Source organism: Brachionichthys hirsutus, unplaced genomic scaffold (assembly GCF_040956055.1).
Source record: "Brachionichthys hirsutus isolate HB-005 unplaced genomic scaffold, CSIRO-AGI_Bhir_v1 contig_982, whole genome shotgun sequence".
Taxonomy (NCBI): domain Eukaryota; kingdom Metazoa; phylum Chordata; class Actinopteri; order Lophiiformes; family Brachionichthyidae; genus Brachionichthys; species Brachionichthys hirsutus.
Genome location: NW_027180471.1, coordinates 54,578 through 69,118, shown reverse-complemented (window position 1 = coordinate 69,118; position 14,541 = coordinate 54,578). Strand labels below are relative to the sequence as shown.

General features: G+C 44.9%; 1 protein-coding gene across 1 annotated transcript in view; it reads right to left on the bottom strand.

Annotated features, from left to right (window-relative positions):
* Window positions 1-1,659: 1,659 nt before the first annotated feature.
* Window positions 1,660-14,541, bottom strand: part of LOC137915176 (dedicator of cytokinesis protein 10-like) — a 31,963-nt gene continuing 19,081 nt past the window's right edge. The window contains exons 30-56 of the mRNA XM_068758618.1: window positions 14,430-14,526; window positions 14,272-14,304; window positions 13,836-14,014; window positions 12,441-12,557; window positions 11,537-11,654; window positions 11,333-11,454; window positions 11,121-11,235; window positions 10,776-10,842; window positions 10,486-10,533; window positions 8,836-8,946; window positions 8,320-8,432; window positions 8,120-8,235; window positions 7,350-7,487; window positions 7,087-7,269; window positions 6,893-7,003; window positions 6,578-6,793; window positions 6,431-6,488; window positions 5,756-5,857; window positions 5,318-5,424; window positions 5,070-5,192; window positions 4,824-4,937; window positions 3,652-3,798; window positions 3,134-3,344; window positions 2,866-3,056; window positions 2,676-2,776; window positions 2,033-2,171; window positions 1,660-1,707 (exon numbers count right to left, since the gene is read on the bottom strand). Of these exons, the coding sequence (XP_068614719.1) occupies window positions 1,660-1,707; window positions 2,033-2,171; window positions 2,676-2,776; window positions 2,866-3,056; window positions 3,134-3,344; window positions 3,652-3,798; window positions 4,824-4,937; window positions 5,070-5,192; window positions 5,318-5,424; window positions 5,756-5,857; window positions 6,431-6,488; window positions 6,578-6,793; window positions 6,893-7,003; window positions 7,087-7,269; window positions 7,350-7,487; window positions 8,120-8,235; window positions 8,320-8,432; window positions 8,836-8,946; window positions 10,486-10,533; window positions 10,776-10,842; window positions 11,121-11,235; window positions 11,333-11,454; window positions 11,537-11,654; window positions 12,441-12,557; window positions 13,836-14,014; window positions 14,272-14,304; window positions 14,430-14,526 (3,225 nt within the window). The remainder of the gene's footprint in view (window positions 1,708-2,032; window positions 2,172-2,675; window positions 2,777-2,865; window positions 3,057-3,133; window positions 3,345-3,651; window positions 3,799-4,823; window positions 4,938-5,069; window positions 5,193-5,317; window positions 5,425-5,755; window positions 5,858-6,430; window positions 6,489-6,577; window positions 6,794-6,892; window positions 7,004-7,086; window positions 7,270-7,349; window positions 7,488-8,119; window positions 8,236-8,319; window positions 8,433-8,835; window positions 8,947-10,485; window positions 10,534-10,775; window positions 10,843-11,120; window positions 11,236-11,332; window positions 11,455-11,536; window positions 11,655-12,440; window positions 12,558-13,835; window positions 14,015-14,271; window positions 14,305-14,429; window positions 14,527-14,541) is intronic.

The window sequence follows — 14,541 nt, the reverse complement described above, 5'->3', positions numbered from 1 at the left end:
ATAAAAAGAAACACATTTCTCTCCATCGAAGAGGAGCCGACACACATCAGACAAACCGCATCGTAGTTTAAAACACAGCTGACTCCGTTCCAAGTCTTAACTAGGCAATTAAGCTTTTTAAACTGCTTCACAGGATTAATTAAGACAAGAACTTGGAATTTATGAAAGAAAAGAAAAACGTGACCAAGGACATAAGTAATTACTGAGACCGCAACTTATGGCCGGTATATATTGGTATAAATAATTCTTTAATAGTTATTGCAACTTCATGATATAAAGTTAATTGGTAAGATTATATTCCTCTTTTTTAATTTAATTACTCCCCTGTCCGCAAAAAAAACAATTGCCCGGCATGAAACCTGTCCGTGGCAGGAAGAAGCTTCAGGACCGCCTGCTTAGTTGATCGATTATTGATCGATAATAGTGCACAGGATCATCTATAAATCAGTGTTGTGTAGGAAACACACGAAACTTACTGGAGTCGATAGGAAAGTCTCCTGGATTCTCCGTCATATCGCTCGACGGCCCTCGGGGGGGGGGGGCGCTGGATCGCAGTGACGCGGCGATCACTTCCGCGCATGCGCAGTGTGCTCCAATTATTAAATTGTGTGAGGCAACAGCGCTAACCACTGCACCCCCATGATAAAGAAAGAAATATACGACTGTGAGCAGCACACTGACAGAGGATGAAGAAATGATGAAGCTAAAGTAGTTTGGGGATAAAAATTTATTTAAATGTTATACATAAAACGTGTTCTTTTTTTCCGAATCCAGCTAAACAAATATTTATATATATATATCATATGTTTTATATATATATAAAAAAGAAACATTTCAAACATTTTAAATATTAATATGTCTTATTTACAATTGAGAACATTACATGAAATAATAACAGTAACAATGCAATTTCATAAAAATGTTACAAAACTTTTTTTCCCTTTTTTTTTTCTTTCCAGTTGGAAATCGGCTAAATTGATATTTTCAGAGCAAACGTGGAGCTGGTCTACATTCAAACAGGAAGAGGAGGTGTGCTCAGTTCTTCAGTTTCATAACTGCAAGACCTGTGATCCAATTATTTTTTTCACATTAGTCACCTTATATCAGATCACTTGACCTAGTTTGATGTCAAATGATATTCTACAGAGGCAAAAAAAAATAGAAACTACTGTTATGAAATTGCACCAGAAAGCTGTATATTACATATACAGGTGAATGCACCTCAAAATCAGTAAGGTCTCTCCTGCCTGAAGGGACTGAGAAGGAGCATGTTTAGTGACTCTGTGGATGCCTACGTGAAAAAATGCACAGCGTTTGCTTTTTTATTTTATATTTTTTTTTACGGTGAGTGTGTCTGTCAGTATGTTAGCCGATAAATCAGTTGGTAGGGCAGGAAAATCCATATGACACACGGACCGGTTCTCTAAAACCAAAACAGAACAGTCCCTAACAGTCCAGCAGCCTGGCCTCTACTGCAGATAGTCGACGTTATCAATGACAGGACTACAGACTATCACCACTACGTTCTACACACTTTATCCCTCGTCTTCTGAGCCAAAGTTCTCCCTGGAGTCAGAAACAAGCCAAAGAGCCAGTCTGAGACTCACAGTGTCACAAAAAACAAAAACAAAAAGAAGCTCTTGTGAGTATATTGACTATTCAGTAGGCGCTGTGTCGTTCCACTCTGGGTTGTCTTGTGTGAAGGATCTGGACAAGAGAGAGAGAAAAAAAAAAGTTTTTCCATTGGAACAAGAAATCAAAAGGATGTAGGTGTCAGGTTTTTAGTCTGGGATTGGCCGAAGAAAGCAAAGTATCACGATGGTAAGAACACTTCTAAATAACTCCAGTGAGAGAAAACGTTCAAAGCGTAGCAGAGAGGAACAGAAAAGGCCGACGCGATCCCTAAAAATGCTGCAAAATGCATCATGAAATAGTACAAAAGGAAAAGGGTGGATCGTGCCGTGCAACTGAATGGAGACAGTGTCGTAATTGACAACGATCTGGGTGCTCATTGGCCAGTGCATGATGAGACCTGTTCATTCATGATGACAGACAGCTCCGTCAGCATGTCCCGGTAGTGGGCTCGCATCTCCTCCTGGTACTCGAGCTGGTCCTCCTTGATCAGACGCTCGTTCACATCCAAAGCCTGTCCACAGGCTTCTGCAAACTGCCTGCAGGAGGAAAGGAGTCAACCTTTATTCTAGTGATGAACCTGACCTCAATGAGGTCCGTAAGCGTTGCCCTGCAGTTAGACGCCAGTAGACTCTACTGATATTCATTAAACATACAATAAACAGGTTTTCTGAAATGCTTTTTAAACATAATTAATGCTGAGGGGTTTATTATTGCATTTATAAATAGAAGTAAAAATGAAAACTCAACTTCTAGTAATTATTATTCGAAAATATCTTAGTTAATATTGCATATTTAGGCTTGCTTTTACACGTAAATAACTGAAACGATATACGTAATGCGTTCAAGATTGTAGCAGAACGGAACAATTGAGTTTGCTAAAGTTTCCCCGTCCTTGGATGATATAATGTTTGCACCTCCTCTCACTCCTGTGTATTCAGTATTAGATGATAGAATTGAAACCTTCATGCAAATAATGAGTAATATTGTTAGGGGGGGGGGGATCAACAACAGTTGACACTAAAGTCGATATTTCATCTTACCTAAAGATCTCCTTGAGCAGTTTGACCTGGTTGTCTGGGTATTTCTTGGCATTCCTCTCCTCTAAAAATGCCCTTGCATAAGCCATAGGCCCCGCATTCACCTGAAAGGAGAGGATCAGGAAATAAAACAATCCCACCCATGAACCCCCCCCCCCCCTCCAGAAAGCTGCGTGTTGGAACATTCCCCCACCTTGACGCTGACGCTGCCCTGCAGCTTCAGCTGCAGCCGGATCATGTCCACCTCCTCCATGCTGCACAGCTGGTTGAGCTCAGAGACTTTGCGTGACATCTCGTCGATGGCCACTTCAATCGGGTTCATTTCTGTACTCTGCTGCTCCACCACCTGGATCCGCTTCTTGAGGTAGGGGAAGCTGGAGCTCGCTGAGGAAACAAGAACCTTTCAGTTTCCTACCAGTCTGATTTTGAGGAAACGAAAACGTCTGCAAACACACACTTACTGGTCAATATGGTGCGTCTCTTGCACTGCTCCTCCACGTCTCCGTGTTTCTTCCCCGACAGAGTGAACGGCGTCTCAAACACGAAGCGGTTGATGTTGTGATGCCTCTCAAAATCTGTTCTTTTGTCCTGCTGCTCTTTCTCGTCAAAGTAGGGCAGGACGTACGTCACCTGAACGTAGGCAAACTTAGGGTCCAGGTCTTTAGGATTTACCTGTTTTTGAAGGGTGGTAAGCAAGAGGCAGTGAATATTACGCGAGGTTACGTGTACTGCCGTAATGTAGGCCAAACTAAACTAAATATGTCTTAAATGTAAATGCACAAAAACGGGATCCTCCGATATTCCACAATTTTACAAATATGTTTATTCCTTATTCATGTTTTGCATGTAGGAATTTAAATAACAGATCCAATTACAAATAGATTCACATTTATTTCAATATCAGTTTTAAAGTCATAAGTAAGCTATTTAATTTTTTTTTACAGATCCTGTTCTGATAAATTTTTCGATGCTCAATCACCTTATTGGAGTCCTGGATCATCTTGACGTTATCAGCTCCAAACTTATCCGAGTAGAGTTTGAGTAATCTCTGGGAGATTTCTGACAGCCCTGTCAGCTTGGGTTCTTTGTAGATGAACTCTTTGCTCTCCTCCTCCTCAAAGAAGCCCTGCCACAACACACACACACACACATGCAAACACAAATGAACAAACCCTGTTCTGTCCACTGGGTTTACATTTCCCCCTAGTGGTTTCTTATAGACATAACAGCCGGACACCTTTCCAGCATCAAGTTCTATAAGGGAGAGGACAGAGGTCATCAAAGCAACATGGGAGCCCTTTCCTGCCCTGTTTTTTTTTTTTTTTGCACCAGCTTTTAATTATTAGAGAGGCAATAACTTCATTATTGGAGATTATAGGAAGTTAAACGGATCACAGCAAGCTTGACACGGACCTTTCTAAAGGGTAAGATCAGCAGATGTTAATAGTGGTAGGAGGAGAAGAGAGGTAAAGGTGGTTAACGGAAGAAAATGGGAAATTCAAAGACATACAAAACTTACCGCAATCTTGATAAAGAATATATATATATATTTTTTTTAAAGAAGAAGAAAAGAGCAGACAGAGAAATTAAAGATGCTGCCTCAGTAAAGATAAATCTGTTCTTCATATCTTTCCATTTGCATGTGCCACTGACGGGGCTTTGTGCCATTCTTCTCCTGATATTCTTACAATCAGCTTTTTAGACGCCTTCATTTCGTAGCTCTGAAATCCTTCCATAAAATGACAGTATTATCTGCTCAGTTTTAATTAGGAAGCTGTGATGAGAGCCTTGAAAAGAGTCCGAAACTGGAGCCACAGATACGGTCAGGGATTTCGACGTTTTAGTTATTTCAAAAATAATGAAAAAACCTCCCACATATCCCTTGTGATATTAAAATAAAACAAATAAAAGATTTTGGCAGCGGATTTGAAATCCTAGCCTTGAATTCCGTCTCCGTGGATCAAGAAAATAAGCATTAAAACTGCACTGGAATAATTGAACAGCAAAGTCCTTTTCCAGAAGAGATGATTGGAAAGCAGCAGTACGGTCTTAGTCGCTCTAGGGCTACGGAATAGGAAGCGATCGGAGAGTTTTTCAGCGTGTGTGTGTGTGTGTGTGTACGTTGTTCTCATGAGCGAGAACTGTACTCACCTGTCCATAAAACGCTACACGGTAGTAGCGACCAAAGAGACGCTTTTCTGAGTTCACCACCTCTGTCACCTTGAGATATGAGCGATGGATGTCATAGTAAAGCTCTGACAGCCTCTGTGGACACACACACACACACACACACACACACACACGCACACACGCACACACGCACACAGTAGTATGGTACAGGTGAGTGAGCTTAAATTTATTACGGATGCCCAAAAAGATGCACGGGTTAAAAATGACCTTAAAGTCCCTTCTCTTTTCAAAAACGGCGATGACGGGTTTGTTGATGTCAGCGATGAGCTCGTGCCTCTCTGATTTCCACAGGTAGTCCACACACAGCTCCAGCTGCTCCACCAGTGTGTCCTACACAGCAGAAGAAGAAACACACACACACACACACACACACACACACCGTCAGGGACACATAAGAGACGCCACAGGAAGGGAACGCCCACCTTGCCTGGGAACAGTGGAAACGGAGCGCTGACCTCTGTGTAGGGTGTGTCCTGTGTCCCCGCGTCTTCCTTCATGGCCCCCTCCTCTTTGACGTTGGGGCTGATGCACATAAATGCAGCCCAGCCCATAGAGAACGATGCTGCGAGTTTTAGACGAGAGAACAAAACATCACTGTGAGGAATTCTGGTTTTGCCGCAACATCGGACTAGAATTCACGTGGAATGTGAGCGTGCTTCGTAGCGACCCCCCCGGGGGGGACGCTGGACATCCTATCCAGGGAGAGTGAGCCGATACGAAGTGAAAACCTGACACCTACTCAGAGCAGAAAACCTAATCCGTGAGTTATTAAAAGATGAATTTGTATTTGACTAATCAAAATTCCTTACATCCAATCCCTGTCCTTCCATCGCTTTACTATCCCCCCCCCCCCCCCCCCCCCCACGCAGCAGGCCCCAGGCGCTCACACTCACTGTCTTGTTCTCTGGAGGTAGTTAGTAAGGAGCTACAGTTAAAGACAGGGCTTTCTTCATGGGACACGCTGGACATCCTGGCCTTGTCAGCTCTCCAGTAGCCTATTTGGTCGGAGTGCAGGAGGATGAGGAGGGGGAGGAGTTTTACTCTTGCTTTTGTTCTTTTATGCTCAAGGACAAGGCTCACAAATCAGCCAAGCTGCTGACATGCTCGGAGGGCAAGTAGCACGGTGCAGGCAGCGCATGCAAACTAGAAGTCAGACATGGACAGTGAAGGACAGACGCATGCTGGAGTCAAAGCGTGCACAAATCGAGGAAGATGAGTCACAGCACGACGTGCAGACAGAAGCTCCTTTGTCTACTAGAGGCTGTAAATAGGACCAGTAGTTGGATGCAAGCACAGAGCTATACAGTCCAGTTTAATCCCATATGAATTCCTAATTGATCTTCATCATACCAAGACGCACTGAAGTCAGCACCCGTATGATCACATTCAGCCCCCCCCCCCCCCCCCCCAAGTAGATTTGCAAATTGTTAAAAGAGGCTGTGCTCAGACGTTCTACTCATATTATACCACGTCTGCAAGGTTGCACACACTCTCATAGCTCTCACATGCATGCGTAGACCATGCCTCAAAAAGCAGTTCCGGGGGGGGGGGCGCATGCCCGCACTAACCTCTCCTCTTCAGGGATTCAGCAATCAAGGCTGATATGTGGATGTAGCACATGGCAGCCTGTGGAAACATACAGACGCATGTAAGAAATACTGAAAGGATCCAAAAACCATGAAGTGCTGTGAAGTAGAAAGCGTAACGCCCGTGACCTCCGACAGATCGCCGTTGCGGACATGAACTTTCGCCGTGCTCTCCAGCCACGTGCATCGAAGCTCGGGGGTGCTGGCGTAGGAGTTGGCCAGACTGTACTGCAGATCCACCAGCATCTCTGGATCCTTCTCGTGCTCCTTCATTTGGGCTGTGGCCATCAGAACCGTTCTGATCCGTTTGGTCAAGTCCTTTACCTCAGCTGGGAATGGAGTGTTCTGCAGAAAAAAACAACAACAACAACATTTCAGTTATTTCAAATCGGGACATAGACTGAAATACATCAAATACAGCTGCAGGGATGTAGCCTGGGATGCCTTCAGTGGCGAATCTCCATTGGCAAAGTTATTGATGATAGCCAGGGACTGTTGGAATCTCGAGCCTCCGATGCCAGCATCTGCTATCAACTGGCTCACCGCCTTGATAACCTGGAGAGGAAACCGGCGTGTGAGGTGAGAACATGGCACCATTCACAAAATACTACATCTGCCCTGCATGCCACCTCACTAACCTGCAGATGTGAGCGGACTATAGACTTGCCCTTGGTGAACTCAAAGTTTTTTCTCATGACAAAGTACAGCAGGGCAGCTGCCTCCGTCTGCGTGGAGCTGGAGCGGTGGTTGCAGCACTTGAGGATTTCATAGCACAGACAGCCACACAGGTCGGCCTTACCCTGGAAGAAGGCACTGGGGAACTGCAGGAAGAGATTCAGACGTCACCATGCGGAAGGAAAACAACGAGAATCCTCGCCGCAGCCCGCGGGATTGGCTCGACCTTTTGTACAAAGAGCCTGAGTGCAGCGAATATGTGCCGCAGCGTGGCAGTTGATTGGTTGATCTGGAAGAAGAGCAAATAGGTGTCCAGCACCTTCTTCACCAGCGCGTTTTGTCCATCATCCATCAGCAGCTGCTTCTGTGAGAAGAAGAAGAAACAAACACACTTTAATATCACGCAGGGTACAGTTAAGGGGTTAAGAAGGTACTGGGTTCGAATCCTATCTGTGCGGAGTTTGTATGTTCTCCCTGTGTCCGCGTGGGTTTTCTCGGGTTTCCTCATCCAAAAAAACATGCAATTTACGTCAATTGATTACTCAAAACTGGCCGTAGTTTGTGCGCGATGGGTGTTTGTCTTTGTGTGGCTCCATGACACGCTGGCGACGCATTCGGGGTGTACCAGCTGGGGTCTCCAGCAACTCCCATAACCCACAAAGCGGGTGGATGGATGGAAGCTGCAGTTTTTAACCACCAGGTGGCAGTATAGTATCAATACGTTATTCACTTTGTAATTTAAATAAATGCACTTTAAATATATAAATAAGAGAGGGAGGGTAATATGGACTACATGTCTGACACGACCCCCAAACAAAGACATTAAGCCATACTTTCAAGAGCGTCTTTGATAAGTAATTTTAAACATCCCCAAACTGAGCTCAAAGCACAGATACGCTGATATCAAGGACATATAATGCAATATTAGGGACCTCACGTATCACGGTAATGAAATACACAAATGAAATACAAAGTGAGTGTCGCTTGAGGCCAGACCTTGTGATGGTGAACAAAGAGCTCCAGTACATCCAGCACAGTGAGGGACACCTCGGTGGACAAGTTCGCCTCGATATCTGTGGGATTCAGGGTGTCGCCGTCCTGAATGCTCCCATCTGGAAGCAGAATCGAACATGAATCCATCTCAGTAGCGTCGTGTATTCGTCTCGTACAGCATGCGTATGCGTCTGCGTGCTTACCGGTCTCCATCATCTGCAGCAGCTTGGGGTTGGTGAGCGCATTCTTGCCTCTGATGATGGGCATGGTTTGGGAGCGAGCGTGTCGGTGGCCTTCGCCTCCAGACGGCGCCATCCTGGAGGAACCGACGGCACGCATTAGTGCTCCATTATTTTACTACCTGTTTACCTGTGCTGCTGTCGGGAGTCTGGACACACAGGAAGGGCTCACTAATCACACATAACACAGCAGGCATGAGGAGAGTCATGCTGAGACTCATAGTGTATGACAGCGAGGATGCTAAACCCACGGGTCGTTTCGGGTCGCCCCTCTACGAAAAGAGTCTGCATAACATAGTAACGAGTGCCAGCTATTTTCACCTCAGCTATATGCGGAGTGCCCCAGTAAGGGTTGAATGGCACAAAGAGTTAAATATGTACATATTTGAGCCAAACTGCAGACATCGCCAGCATCAAGAGCAAATTCAGTAACCAACGAAAGACTCAGCAGCTTCAAAAGACTTGATCAAGGGTGATTACCATTGTGGGAAGAGGCTGGAGGGTTGAGAGGACTGGGAGGGGTGGCTCGAGCCCTTCAGGGTTCCGTTGGCCTGCGTGGACTGGGCCAGCTTTACGGCCGCCGCCAGCTTCCTGTTCACAATCCAATCGCAATCGCAATCGCTAACATTAGTTGGTTTAGATGAGACGATTATAATATATCACCAGTAATCAGTCATAGTAACTGTGTGGCACGCTGGTGGCTGCTTGTACATGCTTGCAATCCATACATATTGATCTATATGATGTTATCGGACCTTTTTGAAGCAACCATGTAACATTGTGTTCCTGCAACACTTCATGCTAAACACACGTAGGAGATCCAAAGTGACCAGGGCATGATAAGCGTGGCTCGATCCAGATAGAAAGTTCAGAGGCAGCCGAGTCGATGGAATTGGTTCATTACTAGTATCACATTGTGTGATTTTTGTGTGTGTGTGTGTGTGCTTTATGTCAGCATTAATGCAATACTGGACAGGCAGCGAGGAGACTATGACATTTGGGTGGGACGAAACCATGAGACACTTGGGACGCAGCTCAAAATCAGATTCTTATGATCATTTCATCAGGCTTGATCAGGAAATTAAACATGGCTTCTGCCAGCCAAAAGAGCGAGGAGAAATGTATTGTACGAGCCAATCAACAGAAGGGCTTGTTGATTGATGAGGGATGAAACGGATCAGATTCAACTTCACAAACGTTTGCTTTTATCATGGTGTGGCCATCTAATATCAAAATATCTCAAACCAATTTTAAGGGCCTTTAGAAAGCGGAGTACTTGATGGGCTTGCAGCCCAGCGAGCAGTCTTCTGAGTTCATGCTCGAATAAATCAGCCAGGTGTGAAAGCGATAACAGAGAGAGACGCACCGAGAGACAGAAACAAGTGTAAGACGGTGAATCCCTCACGGCCTGGTGTTGCAGATGAATGTTAAGTAGCTGGCAGGCCCCAGACAGGATCAACGACATCTGAGAGCGCGAGCAAAGCTTGCAGCTATATCTCACTCTGCAAAGCCTCCACACACACACACACACACAGTAAGTCATGGCGCTCGCTCCGCCTCTCGTTGGCTCACATCTCAGCATCTTACTGCCGTAAAGGAAAAAGAGAGAGGGCTAATTTAATTAGCTGGGAGGAGCCAGAAGACGGAGCACTCGAGCGGTGCCGATGGCTTCGCTCCAGAAAGAATGGCACACATGCACCGTAACGACCCCCATCCTGCGCTGGCCAACTACAACAGTGCAATGTCCCAATATCCAGCAGTGCTTTCCACTCAACCACAGGATCAAAGCGTTTCAGCCCCCCCCCCCCCCCCCCCCACCTCTTTACCTATTCTCCTCGCGAAGCTCATCCCCGGCATGCCCTCGCATACAGAGCACATGTTAATATTTTATTGCACAACTCGGCTCCTTTCATTTACTTGTGTGTGTGTTTGCATTTATGTATACTGTTTGACTGCATTTGCATTTGTGTGCAGTCACGTACGACTCACGGAGCAGCGGGTGGGGAATATTGCAACCTTTGAATGCAGCGTGCGCGTTTGCGTTAACAAGATCCTCCCATATCTGCAGCGTTACAATGATTGCATGTGGATGAGGCCCAGCAGATGCTTCCGAGGGCAACCCAGACTCACCTGGCTATGTGGCGTTTTCCCAGGAACCTGAAGTGCTGAAGGCAAAGCCTGAAGAAATGCAAAAAACACATCTTGGCTTGTTTTTGTTCAAATTGCTTCACGAGTTAAACATCTGATAAATGAAACGTGACAAACAGGAAGCAGTTCATCAGCGCTCACTGTAATTACAGAACATTTACTTCTATTTCTGTCTCCTTGCTTTTATCCCTTCACTTATGGTTCCATTGCCCCCCCCTTGGTGCAGATTAGAAATAGTCAACATAAAATTGAGGTTCTCTGTATTTACTTACTCTAAAATGTTAAAAAAGTCAGCGATCTCCTGGTGAATGGCTCTGTGCCAGTAGGAAACCAGCACATCTGTGAACAGGTAAGAGAACAATGTGTATCAAATACATACGGCAGACGTTCTGAGAGGCAAAACAAGTAAAACTGAAAAGATGGTAGCTGTCAACACACACAATCATTAATGTAATGCCATTTTAATGTAGAGTATATTAATAACAGAAAAGCAGCTATTGTTGAAATGTTCCGGTGTGAAACCTAATAAAAAATACATCAGAGCATAAAATAGCTTTTACAAGCCACAGCCTGGACTAGGTGGCATAGATCCGTGTGCACGCGCTTTTGAATTGTACCCTCAGATATGGTTTTCATGATGTGCAAAAAGCACATGAGGAGACTCCGGGTCTCCGCCTGATCCAGCTTGTCGCAACGAGAACCGTAGCCTATGAGGGACTGTGGCCGAGCAAACTGAGGAGGAAGGAGTCGACAGGAATACGGTCAAAGATACGAGGTTTGTATAAGCAGGATGTCGATTAAATATATGTATATATATATATATGTTCACCTTCTCACAGCCGTCCATCTTCTCACTGTTCCTGTCACTGTTGCTGGGGTTGGAGTCAACGCTGATCAGAGAACCATGTGAGTCTGCTTGGTTCCCTGTCCCAATTGCCAAGGATGAGAAAGCTGGGAAGGGAGCATTGTTGTCCTCATTTGAATTTTATTTATATATATATATATATATAGAGAGAGAGAGGCACACAGCTACCTGTGATTGAGTTGAGTACTTCTTTGGAAAAGGAGGCATCGACAGAATTTCCATGGCGGGTGACAGAGATTGTTCCTCCAGCCACTCCCCCTCCCACACTGAGGTCATCTCTTGAGCCCTGGTCGGTGGGCAGAGCGGGGAGAGGACTTGTGTAAATGGATGAACAGAATATTAGTCTGAAAGGAGTTCCAACATTTCAGACATGAGTGTAGAACAGAATCCAGGAGAGCAGGGAACTCTGATACCCTGATTCTAATAACAATATTATGTTAATATTATTTACCTTCACAACAAAGGTAAATATAATCGACTGCAATTTTGTATATACGGTATATGGAGCCTTGTTGGCTGATGGAGATGCAAACACCTCTGAATCTGCAAGTGGGAAAATAAAGAGAACAAAGCAGCCTCGAACCCACGACCATTAGGCTGGAAGATGAGCATTTAGCAAACGAGCTACATGAGCTGGTCATGTAATTACTATTAGTATATAAGATATAGAGGAAAATTAAAAATATTTGGTATTAATGGCAATATAATATAAGAAGGCTGATAAAAGGTTTGGTGTGGCGTCCTCTAATTAGGAAATGTAGACGATAGCGATCAGGAAAAGTGATCAGAAGACAGAAGTCCGTTAAATTCATGAAGACCCACTTCCCAAAACAAGAACATATCAGCTGAGAGAATGGTGCAGTCCTAAATCCATATTTTACTGTTAAAACTGGGAAAAATGTAAATGATAGAAATCCTGAAATAGGGAATTTAGGGATAAATGCATCATTTCAATACGTGATTGTTGCGTGTAGAAGAGATTTGGGTAAAATATTTTCAGCAGAGGTCTGGAAATATATATCCCAATGTTGGACCACAGAGCAGAGCTCACTGTGTTCATCTGGACTCTTACTTGGTCACTGGAAGTGAAGTAGATGGGGAAGAGATCCCTGAGAAAGAATCGAGGCATGTTGTCCAGGATCAGGCCGTACAGCGGCAGGTAGAGAGACGCAATTCTTGCCTGTTTCTCCTAGAAAGGTGGCAAATAAAAGGGACGCATTTTAATAGGACTGCAAAGCAGTGACGTGCAGTCAGTGGAGGCAGGTGAGGCACAGCCTCACCTGTCATCATATAAAATAATATAAAAATCATGTATTTGTATTATTAAAAATAATATAAAAATCATATAATATATAATATAACATCAGTGATATTATATTGTATATTTTATGATTTTTTTATTTTAAATAATACAATTAGTGCGTCACGTATTCTTGTGCTCAGCGGCATTAAAATACTGCAGAATGAGGCCACATGTAATATGGCCTTCAGCCGATAGGAGACCAGTGAGTGATTCAGCGCACTTATCAGCTGATCCGCTCATTCGAGACAGGCTTGTAAACACGGAAGCGCTGGCTGTCTGGATGTCTGGACGTCAAGCAAGAACCCGTGTTTTCTGCTTTTCCTGCCTTCTTTTCTCAACTTCTGAAGATGTCTGAACTCGGATGGGATATTGCGACATAAAGAATTTACCGAGAAGCCTCCAAACACGAGCAGCGACCGCGCGTATTCATGGTCAAATTGCGGGACCGATTCGAGCAGACCCGCCGCGGACTGGGCCTGACAGAGTCCATTGGATGTGAACGAGTGTTCTGTAACGTTCTGGAGAACATAAGCTGTCAAATGAAGCCCAGCTTTTCCTCCATCGCTGGCATATCTCTGCCGTTCCGTTCCGTTCCGTTCCGTTCTCTCTCTCTCTCTCTCTCTCTCTCCGCAGCCCCAGCTGGACGGCGACACGCCCCCTCACCCACACACAGACCCGTCTCAGAACATATGTTTAACAGTTAAACATCAGTTAAGCTTTAACTGATCAACACACGCATCCACACACATTCAACGCTGCACGCACACTGATACGCAGAGTTGAATAATTTTATTAAATCTCTTGTAAATACGCAGATTATGTGTGGTCTCCCCTTTTTGTCATAAACTAATGAGCCAGGTTTGTGACAATATGTAAAATATTCTGGTACAAATTTTTAAACAAAACACGTTAAATGTTGCCAATCAAATGATGAACAAGCTGTAGGTTCATTTATTTGTAAATCTGACTGTGCCTCACCAGACACGAACCCCACCGCACGTCACTTCTGCAAAGAACCCAGAGCGCATCCCTGGAGGATTCATCACTAGATTCATTCACGTAGTATTAATGCTGCATTTGGTAGTGTTTAGGACTCGGTCCGATCTGGACACTGTAAGCCCATGACTGTACTGTACTGCTTTTAAGAAAGTGTGTTCCGGCTACCTTGGTGGCATAGCGTGCATCAAGGGAGTGTTTGGCCATTAGAGTCTTCAAGGTAGACAAGGCTAAGTGCCTGAGGTCTTGTTCATCCTGGAGGGCCAGCCCCAGCTCCCGTAGCAGCAAGCCGGTCAAGAAGTGCTTCCTGCAGAACTCGCCGGTCAGATTGTACTCGGGCACCAACGCTGTGGGGGAAATAGATCGGAAGTCAGCTGATGCACAGGTGATGGAAATTCAGTTTTTGCCCATATTTGGCTTTCATCAAGGAGCTCATCAATCCAAATCTGGATAGCACGAGCAACAACAAAAGAAACGTCCAGGATTCCCATACATTTCATTATCATCATGCCAGTGTGGTATGCACACACACACACACACACAGACACACACACACACACACACACACACGCAACACTCAGAAGGAATGAGTGAAAACATTTACCATGACTACTTTGTGGCTCTTGGGATGCACGATCTGACAGGGACGAAGAGAGAGAGAGAGAGAGAGCGAGAGAGAGAGAAAGGCGGAGGGTTATTATACGAACGAGAGTGACCGCTGCTCCAGGCGTGCCTCATGGCAGGACTCAATCGGGCTCTTACCTTTTATACGAGCAGAGGTCAGGGGCAAACTCAGAGGGATGTAGTGTTCGTGGTTGCACACCTCTCTCAAGAATTCAAATTTAAGCTCACACAAGACCTATCAAACACACAC